We start from the raw sequence: 19614 nt of genomic DNA, 5'->3' as shown, positions 1-19614 counted from the left end.
TATTATGTGGGGATTTGAAGTTATTTACCACATTGACACAGTTAAAAAAAAGCCTATAATGCTTGTTATAGTGTGTAAATATAAAGTACAAGCTTATATTTAATGTCTTTAATGTGTGAGGGCTGGTTCACTGTATGGATTACTCTGAATAAATGTAACACTCAGGCTGTGTGTGTTCACTGTCTTTGTATCTGCTGTTGCAGCTGTTTCGCAACCAAAACATTGCAACACAACCATTACAAAGATCTTTATAAAGGAACCAGTCCAACGTGTTGCACTGATCCTCGACGCAAATGTGCGTAAAAGTCTCATTTAAAAATAAACAACCTCCAGTTTAAAGGATAGAAAACCGAGAAAGTCCCACAAAAATATAGAAACTCTCCGTGGAACACAAAGTAGCCAGTGTTGTGCGTTTTTCTGAGCCGGGACCGGGACAAAACACCGCCGAGGAGGACGCACGACTTCCACCAACACCTCCCCTCCGTCGCTCCTAAGTGTCCCCGCGCGTAAAATAACGCGATAATGGTGAAAATCGAGGCTGAAATGAAGTGGGGCTCGGGCGTGAGCGAGTCTGCGGTGTCGTGTTAAGGTCACTCCGCCGCTCGCTGCCTGAATTCCCCTCTTTGTGTTTACACATCCGGGTTTCCCTGTTTGCAGCCCATTCCCCATTTAGAAGCCATTTTGGACACAGATCAGTAACATGCATGTAAACCCCGACCGACCTCCCGACGCAGCGGCGCGACTACCCGAGTGAGCGACAACACAAAAAAAAACCCGAGAAAAGAGCGCCGAGCTGCCGCCTCGGATGGTCCCACGGCTCGGTGTTCGGGCTCGGATGCGAAAGGCTGCGGCTGTGATCCGCACTCACCGCCTGGAAGTCACCCCCGGCGCTCCCGTCGTTTTTCCTCCCGACATTGTTGCGCCGTCGCGGCTGCTGACACGCGCTGTGCCGCTGGTGCCCGGACCGCTGCTGGAGGGACCGGGGCGGGAGGAGAAGGCCCCGTGGTCGCGTTGGGTTCGATCCCGGACCGATGTTGCGGGCCGGCGGAGTTTGAATGTTGGCCACGGACACGCGGGGGAAAGCGCTGTTTGCTGTATTCGAGACGGAACATGTCTTTTTCATGGCTGACTTGTTCACTTCTTCTGGGAACTTTGTGCGCAGGTAAGCGGCTATTGTTGGGGCTCGGACCCCCGAGCGGCTCTCGCTCTTTCTATCCTTCTTATTTTTCTGCGTTTTAAACATTTACACGTGTGCGTAATTTGTTGTTAGATCTCCACCCGGGGAGCGAGTTTACGTCAGTTTGAACTTTGTTGGCACCGTTCGGCTCCGGCTTTATCCAATCCCCCCCCCCTTAATCGCCTTTTCTCCATTTGTCCCTTAAACGCATCTCCCCCCCCCCCCCCAACCAACCAACCCCAACCCCCTACTCCAGCTTTTATTACACCAGTAGCTGCTTCTTCAATTTAAAAAACAACAATAGCTTTTAAACGCTTTGTGCGACACCCAAAAATTAAAAACACACATTTACTAATCCAAATTTAAAACTGTTGCGTCCCCCCCCCACCCCACACCTTTTATTAACAGAGGCAGGAATAGAAAGCAAGCAGCTGCATCAACATCCTGAAACCTTAGAGGCTCCATCTCTTGTTTTGTGTGGCTGCACCCTGAGCTGCGGCCACACTTCCCCTTCGTCTGTTGTTTTTTTTTTTCCTCCTTTCCTTTTCCCCACAAATCAATGGCGTTTGATTCGACATCAGCTGTTCTTGTCTCCAGTCAGGTCCTCACCCTGGATTGAGGTTACTGTTACACACACTTACACAGACACACACAGAGAGAGAGAGAGCTCCTGTTCCAAAAAGGCTGGGACTTGCTCACCACGTGAAATTGAGCATGAGGGTTGTTTTTCTTTTGTTTGGCTTTTTCCCCCCCTTGCAACTCACACTGGCTGATCTTCATGTGCAAATTTCACCTTGGATCAACCAACAACAAACACACACAACACCATTTCCTCCCCCCCCCTACACCACCACCTTTCATGCAACGTGTGTGTTTCCTTACAGTTGTAATAAAAAAATAATTGTGGCACAGCTGTCTCCTGTGTGCCAAATTGCGCACAGGGGCTAATGCCTTTATGGTTTATAGATTACTAGTGTAGTGTAGTAAGCTGCTTCTCCACAATTCGCGTTGTTGTGGTGTAAGCCTCGGTTAAGTGACACGGTGAGGGGGGGTGGGGAATGATCTAGTAGTAAAAGTCCTCCTGGATCATGTGACCACAGATATCAGAAATGCCATCTCGGCTCAATGGAGCACAGAGCATCACTGTTGTTGTGTCTATTTTTATTATCTTCCTCCCTTTTTTTTTATACATATTGAGCAATGATGGTTGCTCGTTGCATTCAACCCTGTGTCCCCCCCCCCTGAAAGCCATAATGAAATCCATTGTATGGCTGCTGGACAACTGAATGCACGTATGTTTAAGTGGATGTGTGCCTGTGAGTGTGTGCGTGCGTAATGGGTTGGTGGGGGTAACACTGGGGGGATGGGCAGCCTCCTATAGGCATGGATTTAAAGAGACAGGCACTATTTTTTCCCCTGAACAAAGCTCAGGCATGAACGTCCATAGGATATATTGTGAATGACATGTACGGCTGCGTGTTATCAGCCTTACACGTCTCCTGTCCTGCTGTTCGAGTGCGTCCACCCTTAATCCACAAAGATGAATATTAAAAAAACCTTTCCCCCCCCCCCCCCCCTCCCTATAAGGAATTCAACATTAGGAGACTGACAGCCATTGTTACGTTTCGGCTTGGTTTCCCCTTAAAGAAGCAGCTCTTATCTGTCCTTTCCAGATGTGTCACACTCCAGGAGGATGCAGGAGTGGTTTTTATCTATAGAAGTAACGTGTCAGTATGTATGTGTGTGTGTGTTTCTACACCACGGCCGAGCAGATCATTGTTCTTCCATCGCTAATTAAATTCTGTCATTTCCTCTCCCCCCCCTTTTTTGAGCCGAGAAAGTATTCAGCGAGATTTCCGAGCCCAGTGGAACTCCCGTTTTACTACAGTGACCTCCCAAAACTTGGCCACGTGCCTTCAGAGATGAGAGAGGCTCCGCTCAAGTGATGTTTCTTGGTGGCACCGAGCGGATCCTGCGCCATATGTCCGGCTTCCGCCCCTGAGTTTCAATTCATTATGGTGTGAGCTGACTGAGGCCTTCTGTCCATCGCAGGGTACAGTCTGGGCGAAGCGGAGACCCGGGAGTGTGTGTACTACAATGACAGCTGGCGCACGGAGAGGACCAACCAGAGCGGCTTCGAGCGCTGCGAGGGGGACAAGGACAAGCGACTGCACTGTTACGCCTCCTGGCTCAACTCCTCAGGGACCATCAAGTTGGTGAAGAAAGGCTGCTGGCTGGATGACTTCAACTGCTATGACAGGTGGGGTCACGGGGCGAGGGTACCGCCAACCTATGCATTTATATTGTAGGTGTGTGTGTCTCGCGTCCAGAGTGAGCGGCAGCGAGTACGACGGCCTCGCTCACCTCAGGTTCAGTCCATCGTTATTGCAGTGACCTGGGGGCAGAGATAACAGATCTAATGCTGACACAAGTCCTTCATTAACAAATCACTTGAACATCTCCTGGGTGCAGCTTCTCAAATGTGACAATCAGCTGTTTTTCTCTTGTGCACATCTTATCTATCCTTGGGTTTGTTTGCCCAGTGGTCAAAGAAAGCAGCCTTTTAAAGATCTCATCTCACACTGTAGGGAAGATTTGTGAAAGGCGATTTTCACTTTTGACATATATAGTGTAGACAATGCATCAACACATTAAAAACGATTACTGCAACACTCTGGTTTTACAGAAAAACATGACACAAAACAAAGAGATACAGGATATAGACATTGGCAGATTAACCTGACCATTTAGAGATTGATTTGCTTTAACAAACTGTGTCCCAGTACACATGGTACATGGTTTTACTGCCACACTGCACATGGACCTAAGGCTACATCAATACTACTCGAAGATAACGACATAGGGCTGCTACAAATACTTGTTTTCATCATCAATTAATCTATAAAATGTCCATTTAGTGTCCAAAGGTTGCTCCTTTTTAGGATTAATGTTTCAAACCTCTCAAATGTTCATTTTACCATGATTTTAAAACAGTGAGACGCAGTAAATATACACATTAAAGAAGCTATTCAGCAAATCTTTTGCTATTTTTGAAAGCGAAATTACTGAAACCTTTTAATGAATCATCATAATTGCTATTCATTAATATTCTGGCACACAATTCCTCCAATTTTTGTTTCATTTCATACAATAAATCAAGCAAACTAGAATGCAGTCATCCACAAACGGAGAGAGAAAACAAATTATACTGAGAGTAAGTTATTTAATATGTTACACGATACAAACGGTGAGGCCGGCCACACAGGTTGAGGGTAGACTACAGTCATTTCAAAATTAAGTTTCCAGTCCTTCTATGAAAGCATTTACAGAAGCAGACTCCATTAGATGGGGGGGAAGTGATTTCCACAAGTGGAGATTTATTTTTGGAAAATGCTGTGCAACCCAGCACAGCTCCTATTTATTCTTTCTGGAAATAACCAGGCAGCTCTGTGATGGCAGATAGATGCGGTGGCACCAGGCCGCTCAGGAGGAGAATTTTACACCATCACAAGTCAGACATCAAACCATCTAATCTTTCATATTCGAGCCACTGCCTTTTGAAGTAGCTTGACTGCAGTAATCCGCCCCAGATGACCCGGCCGGGGGACCTGCAGGTTCTGAGTAGTTCAGGTTCAAGACTAGAGTCGTTGAATAGCAGTTTAACGACAGCAGTTTTCATTGAGACAGTCGTAGTATTTGATGATGATCCACATTAAATCAAAAAGGCAGATATTTAAAAGGCTCTTCCAGGATGGGATGCACACACACACACACACACACACACACACACACACATCGTAGGTTCAGATGCTGCCGCAAATACGTTGACGGTTTCCAGGGAATTTGCGCGGGGCCTGAAGTGCTGTTGGGCTGTAATTACAACCACAGGGGGAATATAATGGGACCCGCAAAAGTAAATTTGCTCCCGGTCAATTTAATCTGAGTGAAAAGCTCCGTAAAATAGTGGCAGACAATGAAAGGCGATTAAAAAAAAAAAAAGAAGGTGGGCAGGTTCGAGCGAGTCGAGAGACGATGTCACAAAGATTAATTGTGGCATTAAAGAGCAGAGATGTGCAGTTATTTTCGTATGGTATTAGAAATCCTGCGATTCCTCTCAATATGGAACATTTGCTGAGTTAGGAGGAATAAGATCGTATATTCTCATTAAAAAAGAAGATATTAATACCTCTACAAAGTGGTCTTTGTCACGAGGAAGCAAAATAAAGGAGTGAAAAGGTCAAGGATTAGATAAATGGGATAAACATTTATTTGCCGTTAAGTCGCAGAAGCACTGTCTAGATCTGGAAATGCAATGTTGGTTTGTGATGTGTATTTTGATTCTGCTGTAAATTATTAAAACATCTAAACGCGTATCTTGTATGACATTTTATTTAACTGTGTGTGTGTGTGTGTGTGTGTGTGTGTGTGTGTGTGTGTGTGTGTGTGTGTGTGTGTGTGTGTGTGTGTGTGTGTGTGTGTGTGTGTGTGTGTGTGTGTGTGTGTGTCACCTGCTGTTTTAGGCAAGAGTGTGTTTCCATGGACGAAAACCCTCAGGTGTTCTTCTGCTGCTGCGAGGGCAACTACTGCAATGAGCGATTCACCCACCTTCCTGACATGATTGGCAGTGGCAACCGAGGTGAGCGGCAAACGCATCCTACATATAGAACAAGCAAAAAATAGGTCTTTCCTTTTCCCCTCTGATTAGTGGGAGCTTATCCCTGCAGCTACAGTATTAGGAAAAGGAAAAATGCCACGATTGTGATATTATGATCCCTTTTAAGCACGCTTTGATTTTTTTTTTCTCCCTTTTTAAATGTTGCTAACTGATCCCTTCTAAGCTTTGTGTGTGCAAAAATCACATCCCTTGCAATTTGTCTCGCTGGTATTGTTGTTTTGCGAGCGAAATGCGAGACTAAGGCCGAAGCATTCAGTTTTAAGCGCTCGCACAGTCCAGCGCTGATACTCATCTGTCGAGAAGGCGACTAAGTGAAGCCTCTCACCTGCCTGTTTGCAGCGTTTCCACAGACTAATCACTTTCCAGTCGAGGATCAAGGTTGAGCCGTCTGGATAGAACGTCGCTCTGCTCTTTTAAATTCTGATCTCAGTCTGGGAGGGATGTTTGCGATGCAGCCGGTAACCTAAACGCCATAAAGCTGACACGTCGTAATTATTATGCTCCTTGACAGTGAAAATCCGGCCTCCACCTCGGGTGCCGTCCCTGCTCAACGTGCTGGTGTACTCCCTGCTGCCTCTGTGTGTGCTGTCCCTGGCCCTCGTCCTGGCCTTGTGGATGTACCGCCACCGCAAACCTCCCTACGGCCACGTAGACCTTAGCGAGGTGAGACACTCAACTCCGACTCATCTTAAGTGTGAGATCAGTCTTTCACTGCGAAGGTTTTTGCTTTTTTAATTTCTTTTGTCGGGAGTTTCCTCTCATCCACTGTGTTGGCTGCTCCTGTCTCTGCCAGTTACCCGGATCATGTAGTATTTTGTGTGACACATTTGAGATGCATGTGGCAGGAGAATGAGACGTGTTTTCCTCGTCTGTGATGTAGGATCCAGGACCCTCTCCTCCATCACCAATGGTGGGTCTCAAACCTCTGCAGCTGCTGGAAATCAAAGCCAGGGGGCGCTTTGGTTGTGTTTGGAAGGCCCAGCTGATGAGCGAGTATGTTGCTGTAAAGGTCTTCCCTATTCAGGTGAGAAAACAATGTTACTTTAAGGCTTTAATTTATATGGTTTTCTTGTCAAATGCTGTTTTGTGGCCCCAGTTTGTGCCTTTATGATATTATTATTATATTGGCAGAAAAAAACAGCAACAAAGATGGAAAGTAACATCAGTGCACATTCATAACCACAGACTGTAAATAAAAATGAAGACATGGCGGCTCCCAAAAGTGAAGCCAAAATATTATCATCACCCCCTGCTGGCTGGCTGGCTGCAGTATAGGTCATAAACCCCACCTCCTCCATGTTAATGAATGGGGCTTGGACCAAACTTAAGTCATTTTTCAGTTGTTATCAAACTGAATGTTGGTTTTAATGAGTTATTTGATGCTGTAAAATGGGATTCGTTTCTGGATAGTGGGAGAAAGTGGAGATGCTTCCTCCCTCTTCACAGACAGTCCATGGTTAAAACTGATATTTATTTTTATTTACATTTAAGGAATAAATAGGAGCCACGTGGGGAATGGCTTAAAGTCTCACACTGTTATATAGCTGACACACAGCATTTATTTTTCATTTAGGATTTTGGAAATGTCTTTTTATAACTCACAGGTTTCTTTAAAGGATTACTGGGCTCATATTTTCTGGGAAATAGGCTGATTAGCTCTGTTGCTTGAATGTAATCTCAAATTAAGAGGCACAAATGGAGGCTACTTCTACTTAAGGGATGGACCAGGTTATTTTCAAAAGAGCTTGTATAAATCCTAAACCTAACTCTCTGATTTGTGTATTATGTTTTGTACAGGACAAGCAGTCGTGGCACAACGAGCGGGACATTTTCTTGACTCCGGGGATGCGACATGAAAACCTCCTGCGTTTCATCGCTTCAGAAAAACATGGAAGCAACCTGGAGACGGAGCTGTGGCTTATCACAGAGTTTCATGAGAGGGTGAGAACACGTCTACTCCTACACATCCATATATACATATATATTTATATATAGAGAGAGAGCAAATTCATGGTGAGGTACAGGGGCTGCGATGTTGACCTGGACTTCTTTCATATATTGGCTGAGGCCTTTTATTTACCTGAACAAAAGAGGCTTGCAGCTTTTCATCAAAGATGGGATTTTATTACTTACGGCAGCTTTGCAGTGCCCTGTGTGCCTTTAAGAGATGTGTTGCTCAGATCGAGTTTAAAAATAATACACACATCTATGTCAAATACGACCAGCCTTAAGCCCAGTAGAACTCTGCTCATCTCTCTGGTCTTAAACACTAAATGCAATAACCACAAATGCAGCATTACAATTGTTGGATGACTTTTAAGGCCTTTCTCGCCTCAGACATTTTGACATGTGAGGGGGAAAATAAGGAAACGAAAAACGGCTCAGTTCCATTAAAGCTGCGTCAGGTGTCTGGTGTTTTTTTGGGACACTTGAACAGAACAGGGACATTTGTATGTTATCAGGAACTCGTGCTTTTCCTACGATGTCAAAATGTCTGCTGTGAAAAAAGACCTCTTTGGCCACAGTTAATTGCCTTAGTTCCGTGTCTTCCTTTGTCGTGTCTGTTAGGTTAAACGTTTCCATTTTCATCAACACTTTTAATGCTATTTTAAACTCGTGCTACAGGAATTTCCCCTTCTCTGGTAATTCTCCCAGACTACACTATCCAGCTGGCCTCGAACCGTGAAGTGAAAAATCACCTCTTCCTGCTCCTTTTGTGCGTTGGATGTCTGTTCTCAGGGTCACGGTCGACTAACTCCTCGTACTAAGATTCCTGCAGATGGATTAAAGATTAGATCCTCGGCCGGTTGTTAATCCTTGTCCCTGAATCTGCTTGTGTGTGCGCAGGGCTCACTGACGGACCACCTGAAGGGCAACATGGTGTCCTGGGGTGATCTGTGTCACATAGCGGAGAGCATGTCCCGCGGCTTGGCCTACCTCCATGAGGACATTCCCAGCTACAAGGGCGAGGGGCCAAAACCCACTATTGCACACAGGTAAGAGAAACATGAACCGTTTCTGGCTTTCCTGAATCCTGTACTCGATACGCTCCAATACAGTGCATCCGTTTCTGTTTGCACCTGATTTCCCAATTTTACCCTGGAATCCGGGAGCTAATTTGTGTGACGTTGTTTCTCTAGAGTTACGTCATTTTAATTCCCTCTGAAACTGTTTTCCCAGGGACTTCAAGAGCAAGAATGTGATGCTTAGCGATGATTTAACTGCGATCATCGGAGATTTTGGGCTCGCTGTGCGATTTGAACCAGGAAAACCTCCAGGAGACACTCATGGCCAGGTATGAAAGGACCGCTCTGTGTTTTTAATGTCTGCATTAACACTGATGCATGCACAAGTAACTCTCCCCTTCCTTTTTCTTTCTTTGTGTGAGCATTACACAGTCTTTGCAATCAGTTTCTAAATTTGTACTTTATTTGTGTGACTCCAGGGATGGGATATGATATTTATTTCTATTTCTTAGTTGTTTTTTTTCTCGAATATTTTCTTTCTGGTGTGTTTGAAATAGCTTTAAAAGTGTGATTCAGAAATAAAGAAAGTGTCGGTGTTTATACAGTAAGTAGGAGTCATGAATAAAGCACACAGAGGTTGTTTCCTATTGCAGAGGGAAACACTGAGGGATGGAGTTAATGATTCATCATGAAAAGAATTCTAAGTTGTTTATTCAGGCGACCGGGTAACAGGAGAAGTTTGGAGACTGTTGCCTCAAATCGAGCCGGTTTACCCTGCAGCCCATCTGCTTGTTGTTTGATACTATTTACAAACTTATGCCCTTGGAAAAACTAAATTACCGCACACACTCACAAAGACTTGAATCCATGTTTCCTGCCAGGTGGGTACGAGGCGTTACATGGCCCCAGAGGTGCTGGAGGGAGCCATCAACTTCCAGCGAGACTCCTTCTTGAGGATAGACATGTACGCCATGGGCTTGGTGCTTTGGGAGCTGGTGGCCCGCTGCTCGGTATCTGATGGTGAGTCAAACAGTGCAGGAATGCTGCTTCCCCCACAGGTGATAGGTCACGGTGCCTCAGGCCGACCTAATAAACAAAGGAATAGTTTTTGTTGTGTCTTGGAATGCCGTCTGACCCAGGTTAAAGGTGTAATGTGGGTAAAGTTACTGTTAAAATACAGAACTAGTTGTTATTTTTGCTCTATCCTTTTAAAAATCTGTGCATTACCTCCTGTGTAACGTTTTCCCATCCTGTGGCCTTGCTGCGTCTCTTCAGGTAATACTGGCGAGTACATGCTGCCGTTCGAGGATGAAATTGGCCAGCATCCCACCCTGGAGGATCTGCAGGATGTGGTCGTGCACAAGAAGATGCGTCCAGCCATCAAGGAGTGCTGGCTCAAACATCCTGTGAGTAACAGTGGAAGAATAGCTCCTGGAGTTTCAACAGCAATCCCAGGATGCATTGCATCCTTTGTTCCAGTGAATACGGCTCAAACGTGTTCATAGTTCCATGAATCAGACTTTGTTGCTTGGGAAACTTGTCAGTTGGGTCTCCAACTTTAGATAATGGAAAGTGAGGGATTTTTGGCCGATCAAATTGGTCACTTTCTCTTTTGCTCTTGTTCTTTTTCTGCATCAATCTCTTCTTTCGGTTTCTTCGGTGGCTCTGTCCTGATTCTAGCTCTGAGAATGGTGAATTAGCTATCTGCTCTGGTTGTTGGTGTGTGACATATGCCATAAAGCAAGTCATACTAGCATTGCACACCATAGTTATAGTGCAGTTCCAGGCAGCGCTGGGGCAAAGAGCGCTTTAAGTTTCATACTATCAAAATGAAGCTGTTATTTTAAGGTGTATAAATAATAGATATAAATAATAAAGATCTGCAATTTTTAACTTTTCCAATGTCTCGGTTGTGACCGCAGGGTTTGAACCAGATGTGCGAGACCATCGAGGAATGCTGGGACCACGACGCAGAGGCGCGATTATCGGCCGGCTGCGTCGAGGAGCGCATCGGCCAAATCTCCAGGATGATCAGCAGCTCTACCTCAGACAGCCCCGTCTGCATCGTGACGTCTCTCACCAACGAGGACCTACCTCCCAAAGAGTCCAGCACCTGAACGGGGGACACCATCCTTCACCTGAGCTCCTGACTTTTTAATTTTTTCGAACCCAAACTCAGCGGATCTCCGTGAATATTTAAAAACATGAAAAAAACAAAACAACAACTAGCCACTTGAATGCAGCTGCTATTTTACCCCGATACTGGTATTTTTTTCGTTTTTTTAATGTTTTTCCAGTGTTTTAAAGTCAGATCTTACTAACACATCCATCTGCTGTAGTTTTGAAGTAGTAATAAGCTATGCGATGGGCACATCTGATAACACCCATGTGTCAAATCTTTTAATGTTTTCATTACCTCATGTATTTCTTTTGTGTTAGTCGTTTTATTTTTTTTATTACCTCATCAGTTATCGTTTTTTCCTGTCTTGGTCATGACCGTCTGTGGCCAAATGAAATGAATCTTTGCTCCAGACCTTGGACAACGTGCTGCACACCTCGGAGGAACCGTTTTGAGACTGTTAGACGAAATATATTCATCTTCCTCAGGGGTCGAAGCTTCTCGATTTTTAAGCTCGAGTGTGCTCCCTTATTTTAAACCGGCGAACGCCTCAAAAAGAAATAAGAAAAAGATCAAAAAGAAAACGGAGCACAGCTGTGTTATCGCATGGGAAGGAGCTAAAAAGGAAGTTGAACAGTTGTATTGGACGTTTTTGAACTTTTTGGGAGATTTGGGACAACCGCCTTGTCCCCGGGGAACTACCTCTCAGGTATCCAGTAGGTTTCTTTGGAACATTTTCTCTAATTTTGAGAGCCAAGCTATCCAGCTCGCTATCATGGACATATTCCTGGATTCTTTTTATTCTGTTTCTTTTTTTTTTTTATTGTAGAAATTCAGAGTTACTCCTTTGCCAGTGCCAGGGGCATTGATGGATGCTGTCTGGAGTTGCAATGTTACACATTTTTGATTTTAAAGCGTGTGTGTGTGCGTGCTGCGTGTGTGTGTGTGTGTGCTGCGTGTGTGTGTGTGTGTGTGTGTGTGGGTGAGCGGGTGAGCGAGTGCAAGAGAAGGTGAAGACAAAAATGAAATGAGATTGTTTTAGAGTGTTTTAACGTAAGAATCAGTTGGGTTTTATCCTTGCGAGGGCCATACTTGAGTAAGCAACATGTCTGTTTTTTAATTTTCATGGGTGTTTGTTCAATAGACTCAGTTCGGACACCAGTCCCCCAGATACCTCAGTCACTGTACGTCATGCAAGGAGAGCTCAGATGGTTGCCTTTGTCTCAAATGCAATGCCATAGTTGTACCATAACATGAATACCATACATTGAATGTCCGTTATGCTGCTGTGACTATTCCAGGATACTCAAGGATATGTAGATGTACATGTATTCTTTGTTAATATAACGCTAACATGTGATAACTATCCATGATATTATGTGAGGCTAATATTCTGTTTTTGTGTTGTTTTTTTTTCGACTGGGTAAGCCCTCAGCTGCTTACTCCTCCAGACTGACCTCAGATATTCTGACAAGTACCTCAGGCTTTTTCTACATGTATATCAAGTTGTGTTATGTATTTTATTGTGTTTTAGTAGTTGAGATATTTTATTGCCGGCTTGGCCTCTTTGTCTGTGGAGATTTGTTTTTAAAAATAGAGCCTGACCAGTTGGCACAGTGTTAATGCTGTACAAACCCTAAAAGAAGAGAGGCCGATTCTTGTAAATAGACGTGCACACACACAGATGCGGAACACTGATCTGTTTTTATTAGAAAAAGAAATACAAAATCAGGGCATTACAGTTCTCAGAAGTAGAAAGGGATTTCTCATTTCCACCCCTACACATTTAAAAGTCATTTGGACACCTAAATTAGCCCTGTGATGTTTTTATCCTTTCTTTCAGGAATTGCGGTTGTGTTACAGATTTTTATGAATAACGGTATCAGTTCCTCTGAATCAGAAGCTGTGTGGGTAGCACTTGCATCACAAAGTTTAGTTAATATCCTTAAAAGAAAAGAAAAAAAGGCAACAAGGAAATCGTAATGTTCGGGGCAGGCGGCTTCCGCGATTGGCCGCCTGTTTTTAAAATGCCAGTATGAACAGTATTACCTCAATATTAACCTGCTGATGTGATGTTCAGACCTGTTCAGTGTTCAGCGATGTTGGACAACACACAGGCTCATCTGTTGTGCTTTGATTAGTGCTGTGCAAACATGGTGATTTATTTGAGATTTTTTATTTTTTTGACAGTGGTCTGTAACGCTTGCTCTTGTGCAGTTTTGGTAACGAACATGCGGAACAAAAAAAACATACATCAAATAAGACGGAACAATGTTTTTTAGTGTTTGGAAATTATCAAAGTGTCTCTAACCACTTGGTGGATTGGTTTTTTGATGACGCAGCCCCGTTAGGAGTGACGTGAACTGTGGCATATGCCTGGTCCAAGGGTCCAGCAATATTTATTATACAGCAATAGTCATTTGAACATCCTAGTTCAAAGTCATTCAACTCACCTGTGACTTAGCGGTTTCCTCCTGCGGACCGGTGGAGTACATCTCATCACACCTGGATCATGTTCCGACGAGGACACGTGTCACAGTCTGTGGGGGGGGGGTGAATTTGTGTTGGCGTGTGTGAGCTGAACGTGGCCCAGGTGCTTCTTACGTATTGTGCCAGAAAAACACAGCAAATGACGTGGGAAAGTCTGCTGTGATCGGTGGTAACTTCCAAATGCTGTCTTACACCCGGCTCCTCTAAACAGAAATACCAGTTACCTCATGCAGTACCTCATTAGTAACACTAACACGGAGTCAGTCTCATCTTCGAAAAGGAAAAAAAACAAGAAAAACATCAGTTATCGTGTATATATTTACTTGACAAATGTAAAGGGTTTCTTCCTTTTCATGTGTGAATCCTGTGAAAGCAAAGCCTTTTTTCTTTTTTTTTTGATTTTTACAGTCAACATATTGTTCATTTCTTCTGGTGTGAATGGATGTTGGACTGAACTGTGTGACCTTCCCTGTTTATGTGAACTGTGCGTGTGTGAGAGAGCGTGTGTGCGGGTATGTTGGTCGGTTTCACTAAAACAGTACGAATGGAAACTATCTGTGAGTTGAAATGCTTAGAAATATAAACTAGATGAGAATACATCCATCTTTTTGTATATTTAAATAAAGATACACTGATTAACCATAAGAATGAAATTTGATTTTTTGATTTTTCCAGTTCACATTTGTCTCGTCATGGAGACACATACATGACACATCGCCTTCACATGAAAACGGGTCAGAACATACAACCAAGATGAAGCTGTGGAAAATACAAGTTGCTTTTAACAAGCATGACACTATTTGATTTTAACTTAAAGCTTATATGTTTATATTCTGTGTAAAAATGTATGTATAATAAATATATGCAACACTTAGTATCTCACTGTAACGCTGGGCTCTATTGCTACATCTGTGCACTAGGTGGCAGCAGTGGTAGCAGCACTTTGATTTGGTTGATTATTTTTTAAATACCATTAAATGAACCAGATTGATTATTAACTTTACTGACCACAGTTTAAGCATAAAGTCGAGTAGACATTTTTGATTACACAGTATTTGATTAAGTCTTACTCCAAGGCCCTGTGGTATAAGTACAAGTACCACTACTACTACTATAAGTAATACATAGGATAAGTACATTTGTATATGATCATTAATATATGTAATACTTCAGAAAAGACAAAAAAGCTAGACTACAAGTGTATGCATAAAAGGGCTGAAGACGATAAACATTTCAATCATACATCAGAGGCTACTGGTGCCTTTTTTTTAAAGTTATTTGAAAACATTAAAATATAAATAAGAAATAATTTCTGCTAAAAATCTGGAATACTTGCCTTTGAATGCTCTTCGTTGCTGTCAAAGCTGTTACCAAATAATATTAATAATAGAAAACGTTATTTGTGTAGTACCTTTCATACAAGAAATGCAGCTTAAAGTGCTTTATAAACCATATAGATAAATAATAAAAACAAAAGCATGTTTATGAAAATAAAAACAGGTTCAAATGTAATTCATTTAAGAAAACAGATTTTTGGAATATCAGAATCTGGTTTTATTGCCAAGCAGGTTAACACATACAAGGACTTCAAGTATAAACATAAAAAACATAAAAATAGGAAACAAAAATGTAATATAAATATAAAGAATAAAAGGAAAGGCCATAAAAATTACAAAAAGTAAAATTTTAAGATCTAGTTAAAGGCTGAAGTAAAGAGACATGTTTTAACTTTTCTTTATACACATTGACTGAACTTTCTCCTCTGATATTTAGTCACATTATGAAGAAATGACACCAGATTTATTAAAATATATGAATAAGATTTTGCACGTTTGCCAAACAAACGTTATAACGTTGACATTTAGATTTTCTCACCTGATTATAAATATAACTGAGGCCATATTTGATGTGACCCTTAAAATAAACGCCTCAGCACGTTCACGGGCAATCGGAAGAATCATGATTCAGTTGACAAAGTGTAATAAAAACGACAGTATGCATCTTAAAAACGCATATTTGTAATACATATATAGTTTATTATCACATTAATCAAATTTAAAAGTCCTGCAGCTCGATTTAAGATGTTTTTCTGATGTTTATTAATTTGTGGGATTGGATTACAGTTGCAAAACGTTCGATCGTACGTGAAGGCATCGCAGCTCTAGCCAATCGGAGCGCGTCTGGCAGGTCATGTGACGCAGGGACTGTTAAACTACGAGTGAGCGGAGAGTTGCGGGGAATCTTCTTCTACTTCTTCCCGGGGATCAGAGACTGCGAGCGGATAACTTTGCGCCTCCCTGCCGCCGCCGCGTCCGCTGCTGGAACCGAAATGTCGTCGTTCTACGGGCGATCTTAGACAAAGTGTTCGGATGTCGCCGCCATTATGTCAGTAAACCGCCGAGCAGGTGAGTTTAAACAGCGTCTCTTTTTTCTTCTTCTTCTGTTTATGACCCGGGTCCGCTGCGTTCCCACCGCAGCATCACTTCTCTAAACTGTGCGCAAAGACAAACGTTGAGCTCGCGTAAGTTTGCGTTCTTGTGGAAACCTGCTCTGATTTTCACTTAGTTGGGGTTTTAAGTGGGAAAAGTATTGCTGTGTTTTTGATTGACAGACTGATCCCCGTTATTAAACATCAAACATGGCGTTGAACTACGCTAGCTAACAGCTAAGCTTTGCTCAACGTGCGCAACGTTACAACGCGTTTCACGTTAAACAAAATGCTAACAAGTCCCATCACTACAGAGTAGAGATCATTCAAAGACTTTGAGAAAAGTTTAAAGGTTCAGTGTGTGGAAGTGAGTGACACCTACTGGTGAGGTGTCATGTTGCAGCTGGATACCCCGCACCCCGCCCTCCCCTTGCGAACCTGTGGTAGCCTTCAGTTGTCATAAAAGCTCGAAACTGTAAAAAAAACATGGCGGCCTCCGTAGAGAGGACCCGCTCCAAGTGTAAATATAAAGTATTTAAATATAATGAGCCCATTCTAGGGTAAAGAAAACAACAATTCGTACAATTTATTAACCCACCTAATTTCGCTCATGTCGGTTAATTCTGTGATTAACTTCCCCAATGCGAACTGTCGGGTTTCCGCTACGTTCCGAGCTGTATCACCCTGCTGCGAGCCCGACCTCCTCACTCCCCCGCTGACCTGCACATTTTTACTTTGTGTTTGTGTGATTCACTCTGAAGTGTAGGAGACGCGTATTTAAACGCGTTGTAAAAATCATTTTGCGTGCACGCAGTTCACACACAACTCACGTGACACGCACAGGGTTGAAGTGACTGGAACCATCCGGATTCATAATTCGACATCGATTGTGGGGGGGGTTTGTAAAATAACTGTTCATTAATCGAGGTAAAAGTTTCACATTCAATTTCTGCCAATAGATCCCTTTCAACTAAATCTTACACACTGGACCTTTTTAATTGGAGTTTATAGTCGTGTGCACTGTAAACTCACTGAAAAACAAGATATGACATAGGACAGTGAAGGGCTGGGCAATAAAACAATGTCAAAAGTTATCAGCAATTAATCATTTTAATCAACAGCAATATAATAAGGGTTCAATATATTGATATATCGTACATTCTACAAGATACAGCACATAATTGATTGATCTCAGTTTGTAATATGATTCAAAGTGTTATTCACTGCTCATAAAGAAGTTTACAACCACAACCTCCACTCAGTTAAACCTTCAAATCAGGCTTTAAACTTTTAAGATATAAATGGGACATTGATCATGATAATTATAACATTTCTATCTTGACATCGTTTTGGCCATATCATCCAGCCCTAGGACAGTGGTTCAAGAGTTCACATGTCACACATGTAACAGGTCTTAAATACTTTTGGACAGAGATACAATCACATACATCCTCCTCACCCATCCTTGTCTTTCTTCCAGCCGTCCAGGGATCAGTGCTGTCCTCCCCATAAAAGGGGGGTGGCAGCTGCACTGGCTGCTGTGATGCTCCGGAAGAGCAGCAGCAGCAGTGGCCTCGGGACAATGCAAGCCCAGGGTCGGCCACGACACCTCCCCAAGTCTCACACGGGGTCCCTGTCGTCCCGGTCCACCAAGACCTTGGACGTGGGCCGCAGCTCCAAGAACCCCAACCCTCTGAGCAGCATGGGGCTGTCGTCTCGGCTGGTGGGGGCGCCGGGAGTGGACCCGGAGTATGTGATGCAGCTGGTGAACGATGTGCGAGGGTTTGCCGATGTGCTGCTCAGCCTCAAGGATGCTTTCCAGTGTAGAGGTGAGTTCAGGAGCAGCTGGAATGCGGGGGAGTTTGGCGAGGGGCTCATAGGGGTCAGGGAAGTGAAACACAGGAAAACGACACACTGGCGGAAAGAAAATGAAACTGGTAACACATAAAGTTCTTCACAGAAATCTGTGTGTATTCTAAGGAAGTGCTCACTTTCCCCTTGCCTACTTCTACTTCAGTTTACAAGCTAGAGGAAGTTTCAACAGGTTTCAGATAGCGGTGAGACGCGTGTTGGATCAGGTGATCGTTGATGCAGCGTTATCCAAACCATGATAAGAGCATGAAAGTTTGACTTTTTCTCGTTGAGTAAGTGCTTTTAAAATCAAAAGTGTCAATTAGCTACGTTACCCTTGGGTCCGAAGAGGCTATTGTCAGTGGAGAACTTGTCTCTATCTCTTCCACAATGCATTTTCTCCACGTGTATTTGCCGACCATTTCTTTAGAAAAGATCCATTGTTCTTTGAACTGAGGCGCTGACACTAAAACCTGATATTTACCAATGATGCAGATTGCTGAAATTCTCCACTAGCAAATTCCATTGTACATCGGGAATGAATGTTGATGAATGAATGTTTTTTGTGTGACTAGTTGCCGACAGGAATGACAAATACAAATGTCCAACACACCTCAAGCTTTTTAAACAGTGTTACAGTGAACATTGTTGTGTACTCAGTGTTAGTGAAGCACAACAGCACTGTCAGTGTTCTGCCTCGATGCTTTTTGTGACTCACTTGCTCGGAATAAAATGTCCAGGAAGGCTCTGTGTGTTTCTTGTTATTCTACAGATAACTAAAGCACCAGAGTTTGTGACAGACAGCCAGAACCACCTGTGGAGTGTCAGTTTATAGTGTGATAACAGCCTCCCCGCGAACGTGCAGGAGTGCTTGCGGTGCTGCTGGTGTCTTCAACAGCTACACTCAGCCACACACCGCTACACACAAGTGCACAAGTGGAGCAGACATCAGAGCTGACGCTGGTGTCTTTCTTTGTTTTTCTCACTTGGTTTTGATGGGCCCGCGGTTGTTTGCAAGACATGAGGAAACACTTAACCCACACAGACGCACACCCAGCGTTAGACTGATGATAACTTACTGTGTGTTGTCGTTTGTGTGCAGCCACTGTTTGTTTTCATTACCAGTCAATCTGTCTTTTACTTGCTGTGCTTTGACATTATGAAATAATAGAGATGTTTCAATACCAACATCAGAAATGCCTCAGACACTGCTGACAATGCTGGGTCAGGCATCTGCGAATACACAAATGTATGTACTGACTTTAATTGGCATTCACAAATGGCTCTGCAGTAGACACAGGCTCTAATCAGCTCTGATCGGTAGTGATGGAAACATGACAAACAAACGTGATGAATTTGATAAAGACAGCCTCAAAGCAAGAGAGATAATCTACAAACTTGTTGAGTTCATTGTTCTGGACGGCCAACCCCTGTTGCTTGTTGAAAACGTAGGTTTTCATTTCTTAATGGACCATTTCGAGCAGTGGTACAGTTTGCTTGGTTTAAAGTTCTCAGCTTCCCAATGCCCGAAGTCATTGCTTTGTCCAACCTAATGTACTAAATGAACTTATCGATCAATCAACCCTTACGTAGTGTTTATGTCATTCACAAAGGCAGGACATTCTCTCACGTGAGCAGATCTCTGATCATTCTTTTATATTCCCGTTGTACAAATGACTATACTATTTTCCTTTTGTGGATAAATAGATAAGGCCAGTGTTCATCTACTACGGCTCCTACTGTAACTGCTAAGAGACTCATGTACCTACAGTGTGAAGGTCTGGCAGTGGGAGTGAGTTGTTTAGCCATTCCTCTGGCTGGAGGAGTGAGGCCTCTGTGAGTGAGCCTCGCGCTGTGTTGTTCTGAGCCATCACAAAAACATTTGGGATATTTTGCCTCCCCGAGTAC

At 43.3% G+C, this 19614-nt stretch overlaps 2 protein-coding genes across 3 annotated transcripts in view; both read left to right on the top strand.

The window, feature by feature from the left end:
* The first annotated feature begins 421 nt into the window (after window positions 1-421).
* acvr2ba (activin A receptor type 2Ba) lies at window positions 422-14072 on the top strand. Of its 2 annotated transcripts, XR_004616725.1 has the most exons (12): window positions 422-1162; window positions 3230-3437; window positions 5698-5813; window positions 6364-6515; window positions 6733-6876; window positions 7650-7793; window positions 8700-8848; window positions 9033-9147; window positions 9700-9838; window positions 10094-10224; window positions 10741-11886; window positions 11937-14072. XR_004616725.1 is itself a non-coding variant. In XM_034613362.1 (11 exons), exons 1-11 carry the CDS (start codon window positions 1111-1113, stop codon window positions 10933-10935), a joined length of 1545 nt encoding a protein of 514 aa, XP_034469253.1. In that variant the 5' UTR covers window positions 422-1110; the 3' UTR covers window positions 10936-11906. The 2 variants fall into 2 exon arrangements, 1 of the variants encoding a protein (XP_034469253.1); XM_034613362.1 differs by lacking the exon at window positions 11937-14072 and having other exon boundaries at window positions 10741-11906.
* Window positions 14073-15657: 1585 nt separating this feature from the next.
* The window catches only part of LOC117778294 (rho GTPase-activating protein 29-like), a 32986-nt gene continuing 29029 nt past the window's right edge, over window positions 15658-19614 (top strand). The window contains exons 1-2 of the mRNA XM_034613780.1: window positions 15658-15832; window positions 17336-17684. Of these exons, the coding sequence (XP_034469671.1) occupies window positions 17399-17684 (286 nt within the window). The 5' untranslated portion in view covers window positions 15658-15832; window positions 17336-17398. The remainder of the gene's footprint in view (window positions 15833-17335; window positions 17685-19614) is intronic.

The sequence above is a fragment of the Hippoglossus hippoglossus genome, chromosome 17 (genome assembly GCF_009819705.1).
Source record: "Hippoglossus hippoglossus isolate fHipHip1 chromosome 17, fHipHip1.pri, whole genome shotgun sequence".
In the NCBI taxonomy this organism is placed as follows: Eukaryota; Metazoa; Chordata; class Actinopteri; order Pleuronectiformes; family Pleuronectidae; genus Hippoglossus; species Hippoglossus hippoglossus.
This window is presented reverse-complemented; position numbering and strand designations above follow the sequence as displayed.

Excerpts from the sequence above, each read along its gene's own strand:
- acvr2ba (XM_034613362.1), top strand. The coding sequence starts at position 1,111 with ATGTCTTTTTCATGGCTGACTTGTTCACTTCTTCTGGGAACTTTGTGC. Across the intron at positions 7,794-8,699 it reads TCACAGAGTTTCATGAGAGG|GGCTCACTGACGGACCACCT; the intron begins GTGAGAACACGT and ends GTGTGTGCGCAG. Across the intron at positions 10,225-10,740 it reads AGTGCTGGCTCAAACATCCT|GGTTTGAACCAGATGTGCGA; the intron begins GTGAGTAACAGT and ends TTGTGACCGCAG.